The sequence below is a fragment of the Miniopterus natalensis genome, chromosome 12 (genome assembly GCF_054644295.1).
Source record: "Miniopterus natalensis isolate mMinNat1 chromosome 12, mMinNat1.hap1, whole genome shotgun sequence".
Taxonomy (NCBI): Eukaryota; Metazoa; Chordata; class Mammalia; order Chiroptera; family Miniopteridae; genus Miniopterus; species Miniopterus natalensis.
The window spans coordinates 71,932,515-71,955,769 of NC_142092.1; the positions used below are offsets into that span (position 1 = coordinate 71,932,515).

Sequence of the window (23,255 nt, forward strand, 5' to 3'; positions counted from 1 at the left end):
CGACGCACTAGCCCCGGGCCCGGAGCGAGACCTCGGGGGCCCGCAGGGGGCGCTCTCCGGCCGGCCGCGCCTCCTTCCCCGCGCCCTGGTCTGGGGCTGAGCCCCGCGCCCTCGGGGAGCGGCTCCCGGGGGACGCCCGACGGCCGGGCGGGGGCGCCCACGAGGCCGGCCGGGTGCCGCGCCCGGGCGCACGGTGAGTTGGCGCGAGTGCGGCCGCGGAGGAAGTTTGAGAGGGGGCGTTGCGGGGGGTGGGGGGTCTCGGGTCCCCCCCGCGGGCGGGTGGGCGGGGCCCGGGCTGCGCGCGGCGTCTGCTGCGCTCCCGCGGGCCGGGCCGCGGGCGTCTGGGGCGCGCTCTGCCCCCTTTCTCTTGGCCTTCCGGAGCTGGAATGTAAGTGTTGCAGCCCGCGGTGCGCGCGCGCGCGGCAGAGGGAGACCGGGGAGCAATAAAAAGCAAAGAGAGTCCGAGACAAAAAAAAAAAGACGCGGAGATTGAGAGGGAGGGAGGGAGGGAGGGAGAGAGGCGGAGGCAGAGGAGCGCGCAGGGGAGGCGGGGAGCGGGGAGCGGGGAGGGCGCGCGGCGCGAGCGGCGGCAGGCGGGCGGCTCTCGCGCTCCCGCTCTCACCCGCACACACACCTGCACGCACACACACCCGCACACACACCTGCACGCACACACACACCCCCGCACACGCACCCGCACACGCACCTGCACCCGCACGCCCGCTGGCCGGGGCCGCCGGGCGCGGAGCACGGAGGCGGGGTCCGCGCGCAGAACGCGCCCAGCGCCCGCGCCCACCTCCGCGCCTTTGCGTTCGGCAGCCGCGGGTCCGGGCCGGCGACCCCGCGCGTCCTGCCAGAGGATGGTCAACGACCGGTGGAAGACCGTGGGCGGCGCTGCCCAACTTGAGGACCGGCCGCGCGACAAGCCTCAGGTACCCGCGGGCCAGGGGCGTGGGGACTCCCCGGGCCCGGGCGGTGGCCGCTCTGGCTGGCGGCACGAGGGACACCCAGCCCCGGCCTGGAGTTTGGGGACCCCCCCCTCGAGGCTCGGGAGGCTGGGGAAGGGCAGTCGCCCTCCTCTCGTCCCCCTCCAGAGGACGATTGAACTTGAGGCTGGGGATGGGGCGGTCCCCCTGCGGGAGGGAGGGTCCCCTTGCGCCTCCAGTAGACTCCCGTGCACGCCCGCGTCTGGGGACCTTTAGTTCACAGTGGAACTAGCCCTTTCCTTGGCCGAGTGACCTCTCGCTGAGTCTGTTTCATCACCTCTGCAATGGGCATCTTAGCCACTTACTGAGCTGTGCCCACCCCCTGCCGGGTGCCTGGCCTGGTAACCCGACTCCCCTCCCCATCTCCTCTGAACCCTCACACTTTAGTCCCCGGCCCCCTGCCACACGCTCGCAGAAAATCGATAAATATTTGCCTCCTGCGAGAATGCGGGATATGGCGATTCTCCAGCTTTGCGACAAGGGGAGCCGGGCTCGGAGAAGTTTGATCCTGCCGGAGGCCACACAGCTCTGCCGGGATTTGAACCTGGGCCTGTGGGCTCCCGGTGGTTCATTCCACCCTTCCCGCCGCCTCTTCAGGAGCAGTGGAAGTGGGCAGGCCTGGGGGGTGCCAAGGGCTGAGCACCAGGAGAGGGTGAGCGAGGGCAGAGCTCCAGGGCTGGCCAGAGAGGGGACCGGAGACGGGCGGCTGAGTGAAGGTGCAGCCCTGGGGCTGCCCCGGGCCAGGCTGCCAAGGGACTGGGGCAGGAAGGCGAGATGCCGAGGCCCGCTGGCCAAGGAGAGGAATTAATGGGGCCGCCCGGTTCAGATTTCAGGTTTCTCCCAGACAGATGTCACTGGGGAACCGTTGGTGTTTGCAGCGGCAGGAGGGGGCGGCAGGGGAGGGCCTTGGGGGGCCCCTCACTCTGAGAAGCTGCAACCTGCTCATTCTGTCTGGAGTGACACTGACAGTGGTGTGGGGCCCAGCCCTCTACAGTTTGCAAAGCTCTTTCCCAAACGTTTGTGCAGCCTCACTTCCCACAGAGGCCTGGGGACTAGGCAGGGATGCGCATTCCCAAGTCAAGAGGGCCGGTGGCTCAGAGAGGCAGAGGCATAGGCCCCAGTCACCTCGAATGTTAGCAGGAGCGCGAGGCTTAGGAGCCAGGTCTGGCCCCGAGCCTCCCCCTGTGCCCCTGAGGTGGTCTGTTCCCTGGTAGATCAGGTCCACACCCAGGCCATCCCCAGATAAAGTCTTCTTGCTGAAACTGGACTTTCTCCCCTCTCAGCAAGAGCAGCCTTACCTTCTAGACTTGTCGTTCAAGGCCATTCCCAGCCTGGCCCAGTCTCCCATTTTATTAGCCCCCTTACAGCTGCTTATTGCCTGTCGTTTGCCAACCCCTGGTCCCACGCCAGGCTGCCCATTTCAAACCTTTCTTGTCTCCTCTTGCTGGCTGCACCAAGTTCCCCAGCGCAGACACACCCACACACACCCCTTCACTCAGGGAAAGCCTACTAAATGCCACCTCCTCCAGGAAGCCTTTCCTGATGCCCAGAGGCTGTGTCTTTTTAAAAAATATACGTTTTATTGATTTTTTTTGAGAGAGAGAGGAAGGGAGAGAGAGATAGAAATGTCGATGAGAGAGAAACATCATCGATCGGCTGCCTCCTGCATGCCCCCTACTGGGGATTGAGCCTACAACCCAGGCATGTGCCCTGACTAGGAATTGAACCAGTGACCTTTTGATTCATGGGTCGATGCCCAACCACTGAGCCACGCCCGCTGGGCCAGGCAATTCTCTGAATACTTCCAAAATTTCTAAAAAAACTCCAGAAAAAAAAAATTTCTCATTGAGAAGTCCTTCCTGGTGTCTAACCCAAACCCTGCTGCATTTCATTCACCAGGAGATACAGCGGGGACCTATGCCTAGGGAGCTGAGAGTCTCGTGGGGACAAACAAACACGCCAGACAGGTGTCATCACTAAGCGCCGTGGGCATCAAGATGGAAAGGACACCTCTTCCGTCTTGGTCCCTGGGGTCTGGTTGAGGTCCCTGCATGGCATGGCTGGGAGAGGAGGAGGGTGAAGGGAAGAAAGGGGCCCGTGGGGGCTACAAGTCCAGGACTCCCTCGTCCTGCACTTTCCTGAGCCCTCCTCTGGGCCCCCCCAGACCCTCCGTCATTAGCCAGCCCTGTTGTGACTGTGACCAGGAGCCCAGGGGCTGAGTGCAGCGCCTGCAGGCGCCTGGGCCAATGGCTCATAGAACAGGCCGCAGGCTGCTTCCCGAGTCTCTGGGACCCGGAATAATGAACAGAACAGCCAGCCCTCACGCTGGGGGCCTCGGACCCCTCTCTTCCAGGGCCAGGGGCTCAGAGTTCAGCCCAGGTCCGGAACCGTTTGCCCAGGGTGGGCTTCTGGGGGAGGTAAGGTGGACTCCCCCAGGGGCCCGGGTAGGGGCTGTGCCTCCCACCTTCCCCACTGACCCCATAAGCCCACCAGAGAGCCCCTGCCGGGCCCCAGACCACACACGCCCCTTGATTTTCCCAGTCTGAGACCCCCCAGTGAGTCTGTGTCCTGCCCCAGGCTGGGCCACTCCTAGGAGATGGGGCTGGGACGGGCTCGCAGCCAGGTCTCAGCCTCCCGGCCTCTCCTGGAGGGAGACTTTCTCCTTCCTACTGGGGTACCAGGAGTATGGTCTCAGCCTGCCCAGGGGGCAGCCGTAACCCAGTCCCCTTAGATAACAGGGAAGCAGGCCCGGGGGGGGGGGGGCAGGCTGGCCGGGATGGGCCGGCAGGGCACCAAGGCAGTGTTGCCCTTTCCCCCGGCCCTCCCTCCCTCTGCCAGACCCCACACCCACTCTGGAGGCTGGGAACTCAGAGGCGGTGGGACGGATGCCACCTGCAATTGAGGCACCTCTGGGGCTTCCAACCTCCTGCCTCCCCTGGCACGAGCCCATCTCGTCCTCACCAGGGCCTCCTGGGCAGCCTGACCGTGGGCCGGAACTGGGGGCCCCACGGGGGACAAAGCCACGTCCCTCCAGTTGGGAGCTCATGCGGGTGGTTGGGGCAGCAGGAGGCCCGAACCTGGGGCTCCTCTCCAGCCCACTCCCTGGGTTACCTTCCCAGTCTCCCGCCCATCGCCGCTGGAAGGGGGGCCGGTGTGCACCCCAGGGTGTGCACCCCGCTCTGCCACGGCCACCGCTGGTGAATACGCTCTGGCCCCACAGCACCCTTGGCTGGGCCGCTCACCGCCCAAACCCCCCCTTAGCATCTCAGGCACGCAAACGCAGCCTGTAAGGCGAGCAGTCCTTCGTGTGTAAGGTGCTCTCTGAAGACTCAGTCTCCTCTGCCGAGCGGCCCATTTCGTCTCCAACTACCATTGTCGCCCTGCCCCGGGGGGGGACCCCTGCAGCTTTCTTGAGCCCCTCCTTTCCTCCACGATCCCTGCCTTCCAGCCAGGGACCTGGGGCTTGGGTAGGAGTGGGAGCCTGAGAGGGTGGGTCCTGGAGATACGGGGGCATGGCCGGCCACTCTGCCTCCCCCGCTGGGACGTTAGTGTTCTTCAGGTGGGGGACATCTCTCTGAGCTCTGCGGCACAGGGTGTCCCGGTGGACCTGGGGAGGGGCCTGCAGAGACTTGCTTGCTGACAGAGCTCTCTCTCTCAAACCCCAGTTCCCCGAGGCAGAGGGAAGACGCTGTGGGTTTAATCAGCAAGGATCCTGGGCACAGATGGTGTGATTCCAGAGCCACCTGGCCCTGGGTTCAAATCTGGCCGGGCCATTTGCCTTCTGGGTGACCTTGGGCAAAGTATTCTGCTCTCTGAGCCTCAGTGTTCCCATCTGCAAAATGAACGTGGCCCTAGCAGGGGTTATGTGGAGGTTCCAGTGGCAGAACACGGTATAGATTCAGCCGTGATAACGTGGTGCCCACTGGTCCGGAAGCTGCCGACCTGCAGTGACTGGGGATTGGGACGTCCGGGAGGTTGCCTTCTTTCTGTGCCAGGCCATCGGAGGTGGTCCCAGGGCCAGAGGTGCCCTGCCTTGGGGACCAGGGTTCAGCATGGATGTCATGGGCCTCCACCCTACCAAGCCCTATAGGTCCTTAGGCCTATAGGTCCCCCTATAGGTCCCCCTTGCCTCCTCTACGTCAGCATGGCCACAGAAAAATGACCAAGTCCATCTGCTCTTCCATCCACCCAACAGCCAGCTCCCTGCCCTTGGGGGGGGGCTCATGGTCCAGGGCAAGTCTCCCAGGCCTGGGATTGCCAACCCCCGAATGCCAGCTTTCCCTGTGTCCATAGCTTTTATCCCCTCAAAGGGATCTGTGCCCCCAAAGAAGATAACAGTCACAGCCTGTGGGACATGAGCTCCCTCAGGGCAGGGCCAGGACAGCTGTCCACTGTGAAGGCTGGCCTGGAGCCCGGCTCATGGGGACACCCGTGAGCAGGGACTAGATGTTTGAGTGAGTGAATGGATGAAGTCAAAAGCGATGACTGTGTCTTGATAAGTGCCACCGAGGAGGGAACAAGAGCCCTTCCTAAACTGGGGGGAGGGTTGAGGAGACAGTCAAGGGAGGCTTCCTGGAAGAGGTGGCATCTGGCTGAGCCCTGAGGGAGGAGAGCGAGTTAGGCCAGTGGGAAAGGAGCGGGGAAGCGGAGCCTCGGGCCCCCGCGCACGGCCTGTGCAGAGCTGGCGGAGGGGAGCCACCGGAGCAGGTCTGCGGGAGTAAACCGTCTGGGCGTGTGAGCCCGGGTGGGGGTGCCCCGGGTGGGGGTGCCCCGGGTGCCGAGAGGGGGGCTGGAGCGAGTCAGGGGCAGTGAGTCCCCATCTCGGCAGGTTCAGGCTCAGGCAGTGATTTTCAACCGTTTTCATCTCATGGCACATAAACTAATTATTATAATTCTGCGGCGCACCAAAAACATACTTTTTGCTGATCTGACAGAAAATAGGTATAATTTTGATTGATTTACACACACAAAATAATGGTATAGTAATTACCTGTCCTTTTTGCTCCAAAGTGACTTTTTTTTAAAAATCAGGGGCCTGTACGTGTATATAAGGATTTCTGGTACCAAGAATTAACCCATGAGACGCAACCTTGTTTGGTTCAAGACGGGCATTCACACCTCACAGACAGACGGCTATTGCTGGGTTGGCTGCTGTCATTTTTTTTTATCTGACAATCTCAGGGAAAAGAGGTCAGTGCCCCGGACTAACTAGTCAGGAACTGCATGTTTTAAAGATGCTCGCGGCGCCCCGGTTGGAAACCGCTGGGCTAAGGATTCCCTCCCTCATCTCACCGGTAGCACAGACGGCCTCCCGGGGTCTGCGTGCCCGCCTGCGCCCTCCCCGGCCCCCAGCCTCCCCCGGGCGCAGCAGCGCACTCGGAAATTACTTGTAGATTTGAATCTATGGAAAAGAAGCTGTTTGCTCCGCCACATTTTCTCATAGTGAGACCTCTTGTGTGATGTAAGAGGAACCACTATCTTATGTGTCACTTAGAAAGAAAGAAAGCTGCCAATTACAGCTGTAAGATGCCCCCCAACATTAGAGACGTGAAAATGTAAGAAAAAGAGAATGTGGGTCCCGGCATCAGCGACACACAGAAACAACACTTTGGGTGGAAAATAAAAAACCAAGCACTTCCCGACGCTCTGTGTCCATTGGTCACAAGATAGTAAAAGCCGCCAGTATTTACTGCACAAGCCCGTGGCGCCAGGAGCGGGCCCAGCGGGTCCCTGTGCTAACTCATTTAGAGACGCGTTGAGTCCAGAAAGTTGGAAACGGGGAATGGGGGATTCAGTCTGGAGGTGGCTGGCCCTGGCCCTGGCGGGAAGTGGGAGGCTGGGGGTCTAGCCTGAGCTCTGCTTCTAATTTGCTGTGTGACTCGGGGCGAGCCTCTTGCCCTCTCTGGGTCTCAGTTTCCCCATGTGTCAAATGCTTGGTGGTCTCTGCAAGCTCCCTCTGGGCCGTGACGGGTCAGGTCCAGTAAGTCTGGATTTGCTAGTGTCACGGCGCTTCCTCTAAGTGCCAGCTGCACAGGGCTCCTGCTCCCTTGGTTGCTGGCCCCAGACCCAGTTCAAGCCCAGCCGGGCCTTGCTGCCTCCATTCTTTGCCCAAGTTGCCTCTTTTCCTGCTCTGGGAGTCACAGCTGCCCCGTCGCCCCAGCCCTCGCCTCCTTGGGGGGGGGAGGCCCTTTCCCACCTTAGTGGCACTCTGCCACCAAGGTGTTGATTCTGTTTGTCCTGCCCCCCCCATGGAGAGTGGGAGGAGGGGGGAGCAGCGGGCTGGGGAGACCGCCCTGTGTCCTGGACTCCCGGCAGCCTCCCGGGACGCACAGGCTTTGGGACCTGGGATGCAGGTGCTCCGGGTCGAAAGGGACCGTCAGTGATGGGCACCCCCCCCCCAAGGCGCTCATTCTGCCGGGACAGAGACAGTTTGTAGCGGCGCTGCCGTCACTGGGCAGGTGGAGCATCCATCATCGCCCCTTCACAAGCGAGGACGCCGAGGCTCAGTGAGGGACGTGCCTCACCCCAGGTCGCCCCACGTGAAACGGCAGCGTGGGGACCTGAGCCTGGCTGCAGAGTGGGACCCTCACCTCCAGCCCTCTGCAGACCCCGAGGGCCCTGCCCTGAGCTGGCTGAGTGGGGTGGGAAGGGGTCACTCTCTCCATCGGCCTCTCTGCCTCGGTTTCCCTTTCCGCCCTCTCCTTCCCCATCTCCCAGCATCTCTCGCGCTCTTGCCCTTGCTCTGTCTTCGGTGTGTCCTTTCGTCTCTGTCTCTAGGGCTCCCTTCCCCGTCCCCAAGAAGGGCACCCCCTAAGCTTTGTCCCGAGGCCCCGACTGGGGCTGCCTGGGTCGCCCGCACGGGGCAGTGCCGGAGGCCCGGGTCTGCCCTGATGCCGCCTCCCCTTCTCTCTCCTGTCTGTCCGTCTGTCCGTCCGTGCGCCTGGCCGGCCTGCAGCGGCCGAGCTGCGGCTACGTGCTGTGCACGGTGCTGCTGTCCCTGGCGGTGCTGCTGGCCGTGGCCATCACCGGGGCCGTGCTCTTCCTGAACCACGCACACGCCCCAGGCACGGCCCTGCCGCCCGTCGTCAGCACGGGGCCGGCCGGTGCCAACGGCGCCCTGGTCACCGTGGAGAGAGCCGACAGCTCGCGCCTCAGCATCCTCATTGACCCGCGCTGCCCCGACCTCGCCGACGGCTTCGCCCGCCTGGAGGGCGCCCAGGCCTCTGTGCTGCGGGCGCTGACCGAGCACCGCGCCGAGCCCCGGCTGGTGCGGGAGCAGGACAGGGCGCTGCTGGACGCGCTGGCTGCCCAGCTGCCCCGCCTGCTGGCCCGGGCCGCGGAGCTGCAGGCGGAGTGCACGGGGCTGCGGAAGGGGCACGGCTCGCTGGGCCAGGGCCTCAGCACCCTGCAGAGCGAGCAGGCCCACCTCATCCAGGTAAGGGGAGGGCCCAAGCTTGAGGCCTTGGCGGGAGGGGGGGTTGCTGCCACTGTGTGCCAGCCCTGTGCTGGGCACTTAGTGTCCATGGCCTCACTGAGTCCCCAAGTGCCCCGGGACCAGGGGCTGTTGCTATTCCTATAGACGGGCAGATGAGGCTCAGAGAGGTTGGCCTCTCGTCCAAGGCCACACAGCTAATGGTTCCAGGATTCAAACTGTGCCCCGCACACTGTCCCGGGTACTCGTCTAGCACCCAGTAGTCAGGTCAAATCCAGGGCTTGGGCCTCCCAGGTGCTCAGTGCTGGTGAGGCTGGTCATGACCTTCACTAGCAAACTGAGGTTCAAGGTCAGTGGCAAGCCCTTTGTAGTGCCACATGGCCAGAGAGCTGCACCCACTCCCCAGATCTACCCCCCATTCACTATCCCAGCTGTCCAGGGAAGGAGGGACCAGTGAGGGGGCCCAGCCAGAACCCCAGCTTGTCCCCAGCACCTCTGAACCCCCCACACCCTGAGCCAGGCCAGGTCCCAGGAAGCGCCAGGTAGATCTGGGTGAACAGGTTCCAACTGACCACGCCTGGAGCACAGCAAGAACTTTCCCCCTCACGGGACTGGGGGTTTAGGAGCATCTCATTGGCCTCCCAGCATTTTCCATTAGAAAAAGCTGAGGCCCAGAATGGGACAGGGATTCATCCAGGTTACAGTGGTTAGGTCCGGCCTGGCATCTGGCCTCCCGGGGCCTTACCCAGCCTCCAGCCTGCACCCCATCACCCTGTGACTCGGGTCCTTAAGGACTAGGAGGCAAGCCCCACCCCCACCAGCACCCCAGCCCCTCCCGGACACCTGGGATGACCAGGCGTTCCGTCACACAGCAGCACATGAGCAGTGGGCCTCTTCCCTCCGCCGAAGGCTGCAGCTGGAGAAATTACAGTGCTCACCATCCTGTCTGGGTGACTGACGGGCAGGCGGCTTCCCTTCCCGGGTGAGGCAGGGTTGGGTGCTCAGCCGCCTTACCACCACCCCACCGTCGGCACATCTGCAAGGCTCAGGGGACCTCCAGACTTTCTGGGTGAACCGGGTCCTCCACCTTGCTCTCCCCGTGGCTCAACCCCTGGTTAGCCAGGCCTGGCCCACAGAGCCCTCACCCTTAGGGCTGGGGTGGAGGGATGGGGAGGGGCCTCAGGGCCTCCACCGCCCACCCAAGAGAGGCCCAGAGCTGCTCCTACGAGACTAGCAGTTTTCCTGGGCCCAGCGGTGCTTTGGCTCACCTGATACATGTACTTTTCAAAGCAATGTTTAATTTGACTCATTTCCCAGAGACGGGGTGACTTCAGGGATCACATGTCCTCACCTGGCTCCCAGCTTCTCTCCACACTTCCCAGAACCTCAGCTGGTCAGCCTAGACCTGGGTTTCTCAAAGCAGTGCCCAAGGGCACCCTTGTCAGAGCTGCGGGGTCTTCCTGTTAGAAGGCATATCGGGAGCTCACCCCGAACTCCCCAGGTGCCCGCAGCTCAGCACGCACCTGGGGGTGCTGCCCTCAGGGCTGAAGCCCCAGCTGTGGGGCCTTGGGCATGTCCTGTGCCCTCCCAGGGTGGGTCTCCTCACCTGTAAGTGGGGATAAGGTAACCCACACCTGACGGGGCGCCGGAGCCCTTGACTGCACAGGGCTTGGCCAGCACCTGGCACCTGCGGTGCTGTCTCCACAGCGGCATCTTTCATTATTATGGTGGAAATTGTTGGTACCTGAGGTTTCAGCCATGGGAGCCCCACTGGAAACCCCCTTTCCAGTAGCAGTGATGGCCCTGGCCGGTGTGTTCAGTGGTCAGAGTGTCGGCCCAAGCACCGAAGGGTCAAGGGTTCAATCCCCAGTCAAGGGCACGTACCTGGGTTACAGGTTCGACCCCCGGGCCCAGTCGGAACACATGCGGCGGGCAACCAACTGGTGTGTCTCTGACACATCGATGTTTCTTTCTCCCCCCCGCCCCCGCCCCTTCCACTCTAAGAATCAACGGGAAAAAGGTCCTCGGTGAGCATTAACCAAGAGCAGTGGTAGTGACGGGCCACCGCGCGCTGGGCCTGCCTGTGTGCTAACGAGCAGGAGCCTGGGATCGCAGCCCCATTCCACGGAGGGGCAGGTGGAGGCCCCGTGTGGCCGGTGCCTTGTCTCAGGGCCGCCAGCAGCTCCGATTTCACGGCCTCTGGGAGCTGCCGGGTCCTCTCTCACGCATCCGCGCCGCTCGGCCAGCGGGGCCTGACTTTCCCCATTAATTCAGGCCACGTTTATACCTCCGTTTCAACTTTCATCATTCGCTGCTTTAAACCGAGGGCTTCCTTGCCTCTTAGCAAGAGCGAGCCGTGCCCGAGTTCCTGGTGCCTTTGCATCGTCTGGAAGCATGGGCAGGGCCCCAGAGGCTTAACCAGGGAGCCGGGTGATCGGTGCCCCGCCCCCCGAGGGCTGCCCGCCTGCCTCTGCAGGCCCCGCCTGCCAGGGGCCGTCTGCCTGGCGCTGCACGGAAGCCGGGGAGAGGGGGACATCGCCGGCAGGAGGGACCCTGCCCGCACCCTGCCCATCGCCGCTCACCCCCCAGGCCGCGGCCTCGCTGAATCACCTGCTCAGCGGAGGGAAAGTAACAGCTTTGCAGGCGCTGTTTGCCGATGAGCCGGGAATTGCATTTTATAAACTGCCTGCACAGTGTATTTCTATTTTCCTTCCCTGAACTAGCTATTATCTGGCAGCCGACAGGCTCGGTGGGTGAAGACCCAGCAGGCTCCACGCCCTCTGGCTGGCTGGGGGCCTGCATGACCAAGACCGCATGACCAGCCTCCCCTCCTCGGGGTCCTGCAGCCTCCCAGAGCCCAGGGAGGGGACGCAACAAACCCCAGACCCTTCAGGCCCAGCCAAGGTCCCGAGGTCCCGGGGACAGCCCTGCGCTGAGCTACACGCACACCTCTGGTCCTCGGTGGTGGGAAGGGCGGCCACGGGCAGTGGGAAGGATACGGAGGACACCGACTGAGCACTCAGGCCCCCGACACAGGATGTCATGAACCCGGAGACACAGGTCCTGTTACTCTGGCTCACAGAGGAGGAAACTGAGCATGGGGAAGTTCAGCCGCCTTGGATCGGGGCCTGAGCAGGGCAGGGCCTGCTGTTGCACCAGGAGCCCACCTTGCCAGCAGGAATCATACTGTGTGGCCCCCGGAACCCTTGCCCCCTCTGATCACCCCTGTGCTCCACAGCTTCTGTCTGAGAGCCAAAGCCACATGGCTCACCTGGTGAACTTGGTCAGCGACGTCCTGGACGCCTTGCACAGGGACCGGGGGCTGAGCCGGCCCCGAGTCAAGGCCGACCTTCAGAGGGCGCCTGCCAGGGGATTGCGGCCCCGGAGCTGTGCCAATGGTGAGTGGGGGTGACCTGGTGCCCAGCTTTGTCCCCCCCACCGACCCCCACCCGCCGCCCTGATAAGGAGACACTGGTGCTGTTTGCCAAGGACCTCCTGCTGCTGGGGAGCACGGGGCGCCCCACCTGCACCCCAGTTGAGCCCTCCCCCAGCCCGACAAGGCGGCCTCGTGCCCATTTTCCAGATGAGGAAAGCGAAGCTCAGAGGGTGCTCACTCACCCAAACCCACCCAGGCGGTGGCAGAGCCAAGGTCTGACCCCAAGGCTAGGGCTCTGGAGCCCAAGTGACATTGCTGGGTGGACAGACAAGTCAGGGAGGCCCAGGGACAGGGGCGGGGGCGGGGGGCCAGCCGACCTGATGGCCTTCCCCGTCTCAGGCTCTCGGCCCCGGGACTGTCTGGACGTCCTCCTGAGTGGGCGGCAGGAGGACGGCGTCTACTCTGTCTTCCCCACGCACGACCCCGCCGGCTTCCAGGTCTACTGCGACATGCGCACCGACGGCGGGGGCTGGACGGTGAGTGTCCCCCTTCCTCAGCCATTCCAGGCAGGGCGCTGAGCCCCGGGTGCTCTGAGCAGGCCCTGCCCGGTGCCCTCGGCCCCCGCCAGCCTGCCTGTAATCTCACCACGGGGCTGCGCACCCAGGGCACCCGCACTCGGAGGTTGAGAGCTGACCCCCAGGGGCCCCTCGGGAGCAGACAGACCCCTCACCTGTCGCCCGTCGGCGGAGACACCTTCCTGCTCCCTGCTTGAGGCTCCCCGAGCAGCGTCCCGGGCCGGCGGGCTGGGCCCTGGGATGGACGGCACCTGTTGCTAATGTGCGCTCAGGGCAAGGCCTGTGGGCTCTGACTTTCCTTCCCATCCTCGCGCCTGCGGGAGAGAAAAGGGGGCGCGTGGCTGCTGGGGGCAGAGACCCGGATGGTCTCCTGGTGGGCGTGGGGTTGCCCCCACTTCCCTGCGCCTCTGGTCCTGCCTGGGTGGGACGTGGGGGTGATGAGAGGTCCTAGGGCAGTGGGAGGGCAGGGCCGGGACTGTCACCAAGCCCCTCTGCCACAAGCCCCAACATCCACGCACAGGCCTGACGGGGCTCTCGGTCCTGCTGTGGGAACTTGGGCAAGTTCCTTAAGTTCTCTGAGCCTCCCTCAGGTGTGAAATGGGGACACCCACCTGCCTCACTTCGAGGTCCTAACTACAAGGAACAGAAAGTGGCTGGTTAAAGCAGAAAAGGGGTGTACTAGAGGGAAGCCCCGGGGAGCCCAGAAACCAGCTCAGGGCCTCACAGTCAGGAACAGAGACCCCAGGCCCGGCCAGGGGTGCCGAGTGAGGAGGGCAGGCGGGGGGTGAGGTGCCATTAGGCTCAGATGTGAGAGCGCCGACCCCCCCAGGCCCAGAGACAGACAGACCTTAAACCTCTGTCAGCTCCAGAGGAGAGATTTAAATGCACTGGATCCAGGTCCGGGGCTAAAAGCTCTTTTGTTTTCCTAACTCAGAACATCTGAGTTATGGTGTTTGCCTCTGGGATCCCCTCGGCGGGGAGAACACACCAACCACCAGCCAGAGCCCAAAAATCAGAGTTAAGGGTTAGGACAGACTTAATGAAAGAGCTAGACGCCGGCCCGAGCGGTGCGTCCTCACTGGGGTGCCCTGAAGCCGGTCTCCCCCGGAGTCACTCAGGAGCTGGGCCGGGGAGGGGGCAGCTCCCGGGGCCGCGGCTTCAGGGCCATGAGAGTGGGGTGGGTGCGCAGCTGTGGGTGTTCAGGGCAGGGTGGGCCCACCCTGTGGTCAGGGGGGAGTGGGTGAGCAGCTGCAGGTGGTCAGGGCGGAGTGGGTGGGCCCCACTCTCCCACTCAGACAGCTGGGCCTGGCCCTGGGAGAGGCCCCCTCTGCTGAGAAGCACTCTCGCAGCCAATAAACGTTCATATCCATTTGGGCCCAGGCAGAAGCATTCTTCTCCCAGATACCTCTGGGCATCTGTCAGGATCGCCTCCCCGACAACCCGAATCTCTCGGAAACTCAGTTGTTGTTGGGAGGGAGCCGGCTGCCTCTCTGGCTGATGCCATCCATCCCCATTAGGTTCCGTGTCCAGACTCTGGGCCTCGAGCGCTGACCCTGGGCGCTGTCCCCGGTGGACAGGGCGCCGGGGCTGCTCTGCCCGCAGAGCCTGCTTCCCAGAGACGGGCGGGGCCGTTTGTGCCCCACACAGCTCAGTCCTCCCTCCAACCCCGGGGGGCTGGCCTGGCAGCCTCAGAGAGGGCAGGAGGTTTGTCCAAGGGCACCCAGCAAATAAGCAGTTAGCCCAGGGCATGCACACCCAGGCCTCCTGAGGCCCAGGCTCACACAGGGCTGTGGACCTGGCAGCCCCACGGCAGCCACACGGCGGCCACACGGCGGTGCTCACTGATTCGCAGGTCCCACCACTGGCCAGAGCATTCAGCGGCCAGCCTGGCGGGGAGCTGGACAGGTCAGCTGCAGGACTGGGGGCAGGGGGGAGCCCAGAGGAGAGCCCCTAACCCAGCCTGGGCAGCCACAAGAGGCTCCCAGGCGAGGGCCCAGGTTCTGGGGGATGAGGCGAGAACAGTGCTCCAGGCAAAGGGAACACGTGTGCGGGGGTCAGCAGGGAGGTGGCGGGGCTTGTTCTGGGACAGGGTGACCCGCTCAGCTGGTATATGGCGCTTGGGGAGCCGGGACGAGGTGGGGGAGGTGGGCAGGGGCGAGGGAGTGTGGGGTTGTGCTGGCGCCTAAGGATTTGGGCTTTCTCCTGGGGGCAGAGTGGGCTCCTGTACTCGGGATTTGCCCACGGAAGGAGTAGGCCAGAGCCGTGGGGCCGAGGGGACAGTGGGTGTGGGGTGCAGTTCAGGAAGCATGAATTCCGTGGGCCCTGAATCCTTGCTGCAGAGCGGGAGCCACCACGCGGGAATGAGGCCAGGTGTGGCTCCTTGGGGTGGGGAGGCCCAGGGCAGATGGACACACACCTCAAAGTGGCCTTTCAGCTGATGTGGCTGCTGGCTCTGGCTGGGCCCAGGCCTCCTCTCCAGGTCCCCTCCCCTCGACTGTGAGGCTGTAAAGTCACCTCCTGGGATGTCCCCTTCCTCACCTGACCAGCAGGTAGCCCTCTTGTCTTTTTTTTTTAAAATCCTCACCTGAGAATATTTTTTCCATTGCTTTTCAGAGAGAGTGGAAGGGAGAGAGAGAGAGAAATATTGATGTGAGAGAGACGCATCAATTGGCTGCCTCCTGAATGCCCCCTACCCAGGCGACGGTCAAGCCGGCAACCGAGGCGCATGCCCTTGGCCAGAAGCAAACCTTCAGTCGGCAGGCTGAGGCTCTAACCACTGAGCCAGGCCGGCCAGGCCAGACCCTCTCATCTTGCTGAGCTTCCTTGCAAGGCCTGGGTTTTGGGTGGTCGGAAGGAGAGTCCAGGCACAGTCTGCCCTCACGGAGATCTGCCCGTAGGGGCACTGACACCCAGGCCCGATTGCTGTGCCCCCAACTTTGCATCACCGCCAGTCAGGGTCACAGAAATCGGGTCCAGCTCAGCATCTCCCACCGCAGGGACCTGCAGTAGGATTGGTTCTGCTCTCAGCCCCTGCTCAGATCCCCGGTGCAGCCAGCTGCCCCCCAACGCCGTGAGCTGAGTGGCCCAAACCCCCATTCTGCATGGTGTCCACACTCTGCCAGGCATCTTACTGTTGTCATCGGCTCAAACAGACCCCTGATGGGCTTCAGTGAGGGAGAAACCCTCCCCACGGTGCCTCATTCCCTTCTACCTGAGCTCCCTGGGGAGGCAAATCCTGCCTCTGCTTAGAAAACATCAAAGGAGCCATCGGCCAGCAGAGTCCAGCCGCAGCCGGAGCTGCAGGGGGATCAGGCTCAAGCGGAGATGAAATGCTCCCCCGGCCCCGCGGGGCCCGCACAGGCCCCAGCCTGAGACCCCAGGACTGCAGAGTCCACCAGGGCTACGGGTTCCTCCCTGCGAAGGCTGAGGCTGTGGTGCAGGGGGACCTGCTGTGACATCAGTGGGGCCACTGTGTCCCCAGGCTGCACCCCACACCCTGCTCCAGGGAGTCTGGAGCCTGCACATGCTGATAGTGACCATGCGGTGACAACACCCCACCTGCCCTGGGCCGATCTGCCTCCGTCCAGAGCAGTTTGGTGTTTGGGACTGTGAAGGCCGCCCAGGTAGTGCCGGGGAGGCTGGGCCCGTGCCTGAGCACTTGCTAAATGGCAGCTGAGTGGTGTGTGCCGGGTGCCCACTGCCAAGCCCAGGGGGGGCCATTTTCAGTCCAAAATAAGGTGGGGCCCCCTGGGCTTGGCAGCTGGTTCTGAAAGGGAGGAAGTGATGTTGGTTAGACCTACTGTGTGCCGCCTGCAGCCCTGCAGGGTAGCAAAGGGGTTGCTGATGTACCTTTTTATAGAGAGGGAAACGGAGGCTCTGAAGGGTTGTGGCTTCTCTGAGGTCACACGCCCTGTGGGAGGCAGGGCCCCGGTTTTCTGGGACCTGTGCTTTTGCCGGCAAGGCCCAGAGGTGTCCTGACGGGATTTAAGGAGCATCTGTGCTCCAGGAAGGCGGGCAGAGCCTCCCCGGGGGCTGCCTTTGAAGGGCTGCATTCCCTCGAACCTCCGCGTTCTTTGTTCTTTAGACAAAAATCCTCCTCAGCCTCCAGCTCCCCCTCCTTCCCCCCAGAATCAGAGGCTGGTGGCCACCACAGCAACACCACCAACACAATGCTGCCAGTAATTGGTTTCCACAGCAGCTTCATCAGAGTCTGGAAAAAATCCCGGACGCTGCCTCCCAAGGACCCTTCTAAGGGTGGCAAAGACACCCGCTCCCCGTCTTACAGGGTTTGGGCCCACCCAGTCCCCATCCCTTGGGTCTCAGCAACTCTGACTACCTGCCAAGACCCTGCTCCATCAACAGTTTAGCTGAGCGCCAACTCCTCTAGGAAGCCTTCCTGGGCCACCCTCCCAACCCCAGGGGGTGGCGCATCCTGCTCTGAGCTCCCAGCAAATTTCGCCACAGTTGCTGCCCTTGTGAAATGCTGTGTATCAACCAGCACATCTGACCAGCAGCAGATCCTGTGGGTGCGGCTGTTACAATCCCATTTCACAGATGAGGAAACTGAGGCACAACACCGAAGGAACCTGCCAGGCTGGGAACCTGCCGCAACCCGGGTAGCTCTGCCCTGCGACCGCTGGCTTGTGTGCCTACATCTCCTGGGGCATTGAGCTGTCCAAGGGCCAGAGTTACCCCCGTGAGCCCAGGGACGCCACATGGGGCCTGGGGCAGCAACCCTGTCACTGTGCAGAAGATATGGGCCAAGACTCAGAAGGTCACACCGCCCGCTAGCTGGAGCCCCAACAGGGGCCTGGTCTCCCAGGTGCCAGCCCAGGATGCAGAGGGAGCAGGCGCCATGCGGCTAAAGGTGGAGCTGAGGCTGGCCCGATCCACCTACGAGGAGGGCCGGGGGCTCCCAGGTGTGGGGGAGCAGTGTTCCGCCCCCTCAGCCGCGGGGACCCCTCAGTCAGCATTTGTGCACCATCAGCTCCCCTCTTCTGGCTTTAGTGGGCCCAGCCCCCAGCCTTGAGGCGCCCCCACTCTGCAGAGGTGGCCTTTCCTCCCCAAACCTTAGCTCTCTCATCTGCCTGCGGGGAGGGCCTGCGGCTGGCCGGGGGCACTGCCGTGTGGGGTGACCGTGGAGCCAGGCTCCGGCGCAGGCAAACCAGCAGCGGGTCGGACAGGCCTGTCGGGGAAGGGACCGTGGCGGGAGCCAGACCTGCGGGGCGTGAGACGGATCCGGAGCCTCCCTGATGAGCCGGGGACAGCCAGCCCCCACCCCCCGCCCCAGTGGCGTCCTTCCTTTGAAACCCAGAGCGCCATCTGCTCCTGGATGTGGGCCGTTCCCTTGGCTGAGTCCCCTCAGCGGCGCTTGGAAGACGCGCTGGGCGGCTGGCTTTAGAGAATCCACACCAAGGAAGCAGCTCCGTCTGTCTTCCCACGCGTGGCACCTGCCCAAGAGGCCGCGGCGGCCGCCAGCGCTGCTCCATCAGTCGCTTCGCAGCCGGACGCGACGGAGGTGCCCGGGACCTGGGCCGATGAATATTTTAGCCTCAAAATTAATAAGTAATTCTTTTGTTTCCGTAATTCCCCCCCCTTTTTCCCCCTAAGCAGGACCCATGTCCTGCGGGCAGGCAGAGGAGGGAGAAGAGAACAGCGATTCTTCACTCGCTCCCCTCTCTGTTCCACCTCTCGGGCCGACGGCCCTGGGCCTGGTGATGTCCCTGAGACAGCTGGCGTCCAGAAACCTGAAGCCACAGCTGCGGTCCAGAGAAAACCTCCCCACACTCCGGGGGACCTGGGAGGACGAGCAGATGACCTGTGGCCGGCTGTCGCACTGGGGACTTGCCGCATGTCATTGGCTCCAGGGCGAGGCCCGTCCCGAGCCTGAGATCCTAGCCCGCACCCGGCACACTCGGCCACTTAGCGACTGAGCCGAGGGATAAGGACCGCCCGTGGCAACCGTGGGCAACAGGCCGTGATAGGTTGGCAGGCGGTGAAATCGACGTCACGGGCTGTGATCAGCGATACTTCTTCCGTCAGAGGGAGTGGAGCAGAATAAAACAGGACAGAAGCTGTCGGAGCCTGTCCCTCTTAGGAAGGGCAGGTGTCACTGCAGGAAGCTTCTGTTTCAGATGGAAGCACCTGGCAGCGGAGGTCACCTGCAAAGCACACCCCCCAGTCTAGAGCCACCCGGAGGACGGGCGGGTTGCTGTTCGCTGCTACTCAGGTTAAAGCGACACGTTCCCGAGGCGGTGTCGGCTCCGACCACTTTGGTGGGACCGTCTGCAGCAGGACCCTGATCGCTGTGCACTGCCCCAGGTGGAGGAGAGGGGCCGGGGTCCAGGTGGCCCCCAGACATGCGCTCGCCCCCACCGATCATGCACCAGGCCCCGCGGGAGGGACCGTGCCTGTGACAGGCACCCAGCCCAGGAGGCCAGGAGGAAAGGGGCCCAAGGACTGTGGGCGTAGAGGTCAGCCCTTGGCCTGAGAGGCCTGACAAAGAAAAAGGGGGCCCAGCCCGGGTAGTGGACGCCCCAGTCAGTGGCAAACACCGGCAAACATACCTGTGAGCGTGGGTGGTAGGACAGTGGCCCTCAGGTGTCCAGCCTGGCCGTGGGCCCAGGCCATGACCGCCCGGCCTGCTGCTTACGGCTGCCGGCCTCTGCCAGTGTCTGAGCTTCTGTCTGCGGCAACGAGGAGGGGCCGGGGACACAGGACCTTGGCGCCGGGGTTGGGGTAAGGAGGACTCAAGGCTGAGCGGCGGCTGTGGTCAGCTCTCAACACCAGCTGGTCTTGGCCACTCTGCCCCTCTGCGGACCGTCTGGGCTTCATGCCCTCACCGTGCCTGAAGCCTGGCACCCCCACTTTCTACTCCCTGATAGTAGTAGTAGGAAAACGGCAATAATAATACCAGCCACTGTGCCATTTCATCCTGGCTGAGGTCCCGGGAGGCAGGCTTCTCAGAGGGTGAGAAAGTGAGGCCCAGAGGGGACAGATGTCTTGCCCAGGCCACACAGCGAGCGGGTGAACACGGGGCCAGCAGCCTGCACCTCCTCTGGGGGCATCCTGGACTCCCTCCCCCTCACCCCTCAGACCAGTCTTGCTTCCCGCCCGGGTGGGGGTCCCCCGGGGCCCAGGCCTCTCCCCTGTTCCTCTGCCCTAAGGGCCCTGAGGGGAGGGCCCTGACTCAGTTTCCCCAGCTGGCCCCTGGTGCAGAGGTGCTCAGCGGAACATGAGAGTGAATGAAGAGGCCAGGGCCGGGTCGCTCGGGACAGCTCAGCAGGAGAGGGTACAGGGCCCAGGTCTGCAAGGACGAGCGGGGGAGGGGGAGGAGAGGAGACTCATGCCACGGCCGGGCCTGCGTCTGTGCTGTCTCCAGCTGGCATGTACTGAGGACTGACTGTGCCAGGCCCCGAGCTTTTTCCCAGTGGACGGCCACAGCCTGTGGGGGAGGTGCTGTTAGGATCCCCATTCTACAGATGAGGAAACTGAGGCTCAGGAGGGGAATAACTGCCGGGCACCCTGGAGCCCAGGCCCAATAACCAATGCCCAGCCCCCCTCCGCCCGCCTCCGCCCCAGCAGGAACAGGCCCCTTCTCCTGGGCTGGGGGGGGCGCGCCCGAGCTCCTGCCAGGATTAGGCCTGTCAGCAGCGGCCGTGCTCAGGGTAGCAAATCTGCAGCCGTCAATAGCTTCCCCTCCCAGGGCCTCTCAGATCTCTAAGCCTCATCGAATTTCCTTCTGCCCAGCCGGCCCCTTCTGAGGACGTTCACGCTTCAGGGTTGGGCCGGGCTTCAGGTCCTGGAGCAAGAAAAAGGTGTCACCTCCCTCCCGCTGCCTGAGTCAGCGCTGCCCAAATGCTGTGACCGATGGGTCCCCGGGGACAAACACGGGCACCCAGGCAGACCCGCACCCGGGCATTTTGGGCAGCTGGAGTCCGGCTGCTTAGTCAGAAGCTGGCAGGCCGCTGGCACTGCAGCCAAAGCCTCCACCTCGGACGCCCAGATGGAGGGTCGGCGGAGGAGCGGGAAAGGCTTGTTACAGAAAGACCTGGGGGCGGGGCCACACGGGGACGGTGACCTCGCACTTACTCAGGCGGCTCTGGCCTGGCCCGCGCGGTACTTATTTCAAAGCAATTTAAGCAATGGGACTCCCGACTCCCAGACCAGGAATGTTATTAAATGAGGAACGGCGGCCAGGTGGCTCCTCGGGCGCCCGAGTCACAGCCCAGCGGCTGCGGACTCCTGTCCTCCCCCAGAGATGCTGGGGCTCTCCCTGCCCCCCCCCCCGCCACTGGTCCCCTCCTTCCCTCCCTGCCTGGCTGGTTGGGGGGGTGACTGGCAAAGACCTTTTAAGAGCCGAAGCTCTGGAGGCCAAGCTGGGGGGGGGGGGGGGGTTCTTGGTTTTTAAAAACTTGAGGATGGGTTTTTGTTCGGGTTTGTTTTGACCTGGGAAAGCTATTGGGACCCTTGCCCCCGTGGCCCTTTTATTTGACTAGTGGGGAAACTAAGGCCCAAGCAGGGATAGGACCAGTCTGCGGTCCCGCGGTGAGGCAGCCGAGGCGGGCTTGGAAGCAGGGCTCCCTCCGCCCCACCCCGGTGACCCTGATCCTTCCTGAGGGGACGTCCTGGGGGCTTGGGGACACTCAGTCCCACCTCGGGTCACCACAGGGCTGCAGAATCCGGGCTCCGCTCCAGGCCCCGCGCTGAGAGCTGTTGAGGGAAATGGGAGGACCAGCCCCTGCCTTCCGGAGCGGCCGGTGGAGAAGGGGGCAGGCGGGGCAGGGGGACGCAGGCTGGGCCTGGGGCCGGGGGCCTGGGCCAGCTCTCCATGCTCACCTCCCCGCAGGTATTTCAGCGGCGGGAGGACGGCTCCGTGAACTTCTTCCGAGGCTGGGAGGCGTACCGGGACGGCTTCGGCAAGCTCACCGGGGAGCACTGGCTGGGTGAGAGCCCCTGCCGCCCACAGAGGTGGCCTGCGGGAGGTGACAGCGAAAGTGTGAGGCGTGGGGCTGGTGGGGAGCACCAACAGGAGGGCTCAGTGCAAAGGTCTGGGCCCCCACCTGGCCGCCGTCTCCCTACTTACACACCTACCTGGATGGGGGGACAGGGGAAGGGTCCACGTCAGGAGGAACCCTTGGGAGAAGGGGCGGGTAGGTCCTGGGGGGTGTGCCCACCCCCCTGTGGGTGCAGAGACAGCTGGGTGGTGATTTAAGCTGCCATTTGCTTAATGTCTGTTTCCTCCGACCTGGGATCCGTGAGGGCAGGACCCCCTCGGCCCCGATCTCTGCTGTGTCCCTGGCAGCGCCCAGGCTCCGGCCGCAGGAGACCCAGACACCCCGGAGCGGACGTGACCACGGCCCCCCTCCCTGCGCACCTCCTCTCTGCCCGGCCCAACCTTATACCCACCCTGGGAGTGGATGGGGAAACTGAGGCTGTCCTAAGAGTGTGTGTGGGGGAGGGAGGCTGGGGCCAGGTCCCAGGATGGGCACAGGAGAGCTCAGGCGGGAGGGACAGAGGGAGGGAGGGACAGAGGGAGGGAGGGAGGAGGTGGGCCGGGTGTTGCGTGTTGAGGGCACAGAGCCAGGCCCTGGAGGCAGCAGGAGACAGGCACCCCCCCTTCCTCTCATCCACGTATTGAGCGCCTACTGTGTGCGGAGCCCCACCTCTGGGGTCGTTGTCCCTTTGTCACCAGCCGCATGAGCCGAGCTCTTGTTTCTCCCTAGTTCTCTCGGGGGGCCACCTCCTAAGCCCCCCAACTCCTCCCACATTTCCTCTCCCGCTCCAGGGCTCAGGAGGCTCCACGCGCTGACCGCCCAGGCGGCCTACGAGCTGCACGTGGACCTGGAGGACTTCGACAATGGCACGGCCTACGCCCACTACCGGAGCTTCGGGGTGGGCCTGTTCTCAGTGGATCCCGAGGGGGACGGGTACCCGCTCACGGTGGCCGACTACTCGGGCACTGCAGGTAGGGCCCCAGGCTGCAGGGGCGGGCGGCAGGCAGGGCCCCCCCCCCGCCCTCATTCCGAAGCCCCTGCCGGGGGGCCTGGAGTGCTCAGGACTCCTGGGGCTGGGCCCCGAACGTGCGGTGGCAAAGCCCTCTGGGCCGGGCTGCTCGGCCTGGCAGAGGCAAGAAAGCAAGGAGGGGAGTGCGTGAAGGGCTGGGAGGGGGAGGGAGGGAGGCCTGACCCCGGGGCAGCCACGGCCCAGGCTGGCACCGTGGGCGCCCGTGAGCTGCACGGACACCGTGGTGTGCAGGGAGAGGTGCGCGCGTGCCTGGGGGCGCCTCGCGCCCGCGGCCGTGCCCCCGAGGACTCACCTCGCGCCCGCACAGGGGACTCCCTCCTGAAGCACAGCGGCATGAGGTTCACCACCAAGGACCGCGACGGCGACCACTCCGAGAACAACTGCGCCGCCTTCTACCGCGGCGCCTGGTGGTACCGCAACTGCCACACGTCCAACCTCAACGGGCAGTACCTGCGCGGCGCCCACGCGTCCTACGCCGACGGCGTCGAGTGGTCCTCCTGGACCGGCTGGCAGTACTCGCTCAAGTTCTCCGAGATGAAGATCCGGCCGGTCCGGGAGGACCGCTAGACCGGCCCCGTCCCCCGGCCGCCCGCCCGCGCACCTGGCTGGCCCGCTCCCGCGTGGGGTGGGCCGGGCCAGCCCCGACCCCAGGCCCCTGGGCAGGTGAGGTCACACCTCACCTTCACCCTGACCCTGCACCCCCATTTGCCTCCGATGCGGGCGGGGCAAACCACCCCAAACCCCACCTGCCCAGACTTCGGCTCCGGGGCTGCCTCCTCCTGGCCAGGAGCCTGCCACGGCCTCCTGGCGGCCCCTCCTCTTTGCCAGTCCAAGCACCTGGCGTTATACGGGCACAGAGA

At 64.1% G+C, this 23,255-nt stretch overlaps 1 protein-coding gene across 1 annotated transcript; it reads left to right on the forward strand.

The window, feature by feature from the left end:
* The first annotated feature begins 860 nt into the window (after window positions 1–860).
* FIBCD1 (fibrinogen C domain containing 1) lies at window positions 861–22,962 on the forward strand. The gene is made up of 7 exons (XM_087823253.1): window positions 861–932; window positions 7,942–8,421; window positions 11,657–11,816; window positions 12,194–12,330; window positions 21,218–21,314; window positions 22,157–22,336; window positions 22,703–22,962. Exons 1-7 carry the CDS (start codon window positions 861–863, stop codon window positions 22,960–22,962), a joined length of 1,386 nt encoding a protein of 461 aa, XP_087679379.1.
* The last annotated feature ends 293 nt before the right edge of the window (window positions 22,963–23,255 follow it).

Bases quoted from the DNA above. Each gene is read 5' to 3' on its own strand.
- FIBCD1 (XM_087823253.1), top strand. From the start codon at position 861: ATGGTCAACGACCGGTGGAAGACCGTGGGCGGCGCTGCCCAACTTGAG. The intron at 12,331-21,217 runs GTGAGTGTCCCC...ACCTCCCCGCAG, and splicing joins CCGACGGCGGGGGCTGGACG to GTATTTCAGCGGCGGGAGGA. The intron at 21,315-22,156 runs GTGAGAGCCCCT...CTCCCGCTCCAG, and splicing joins CACCGGGGAGCACTGGCTGG to GGCTCAGGAGGCTCCACGCG.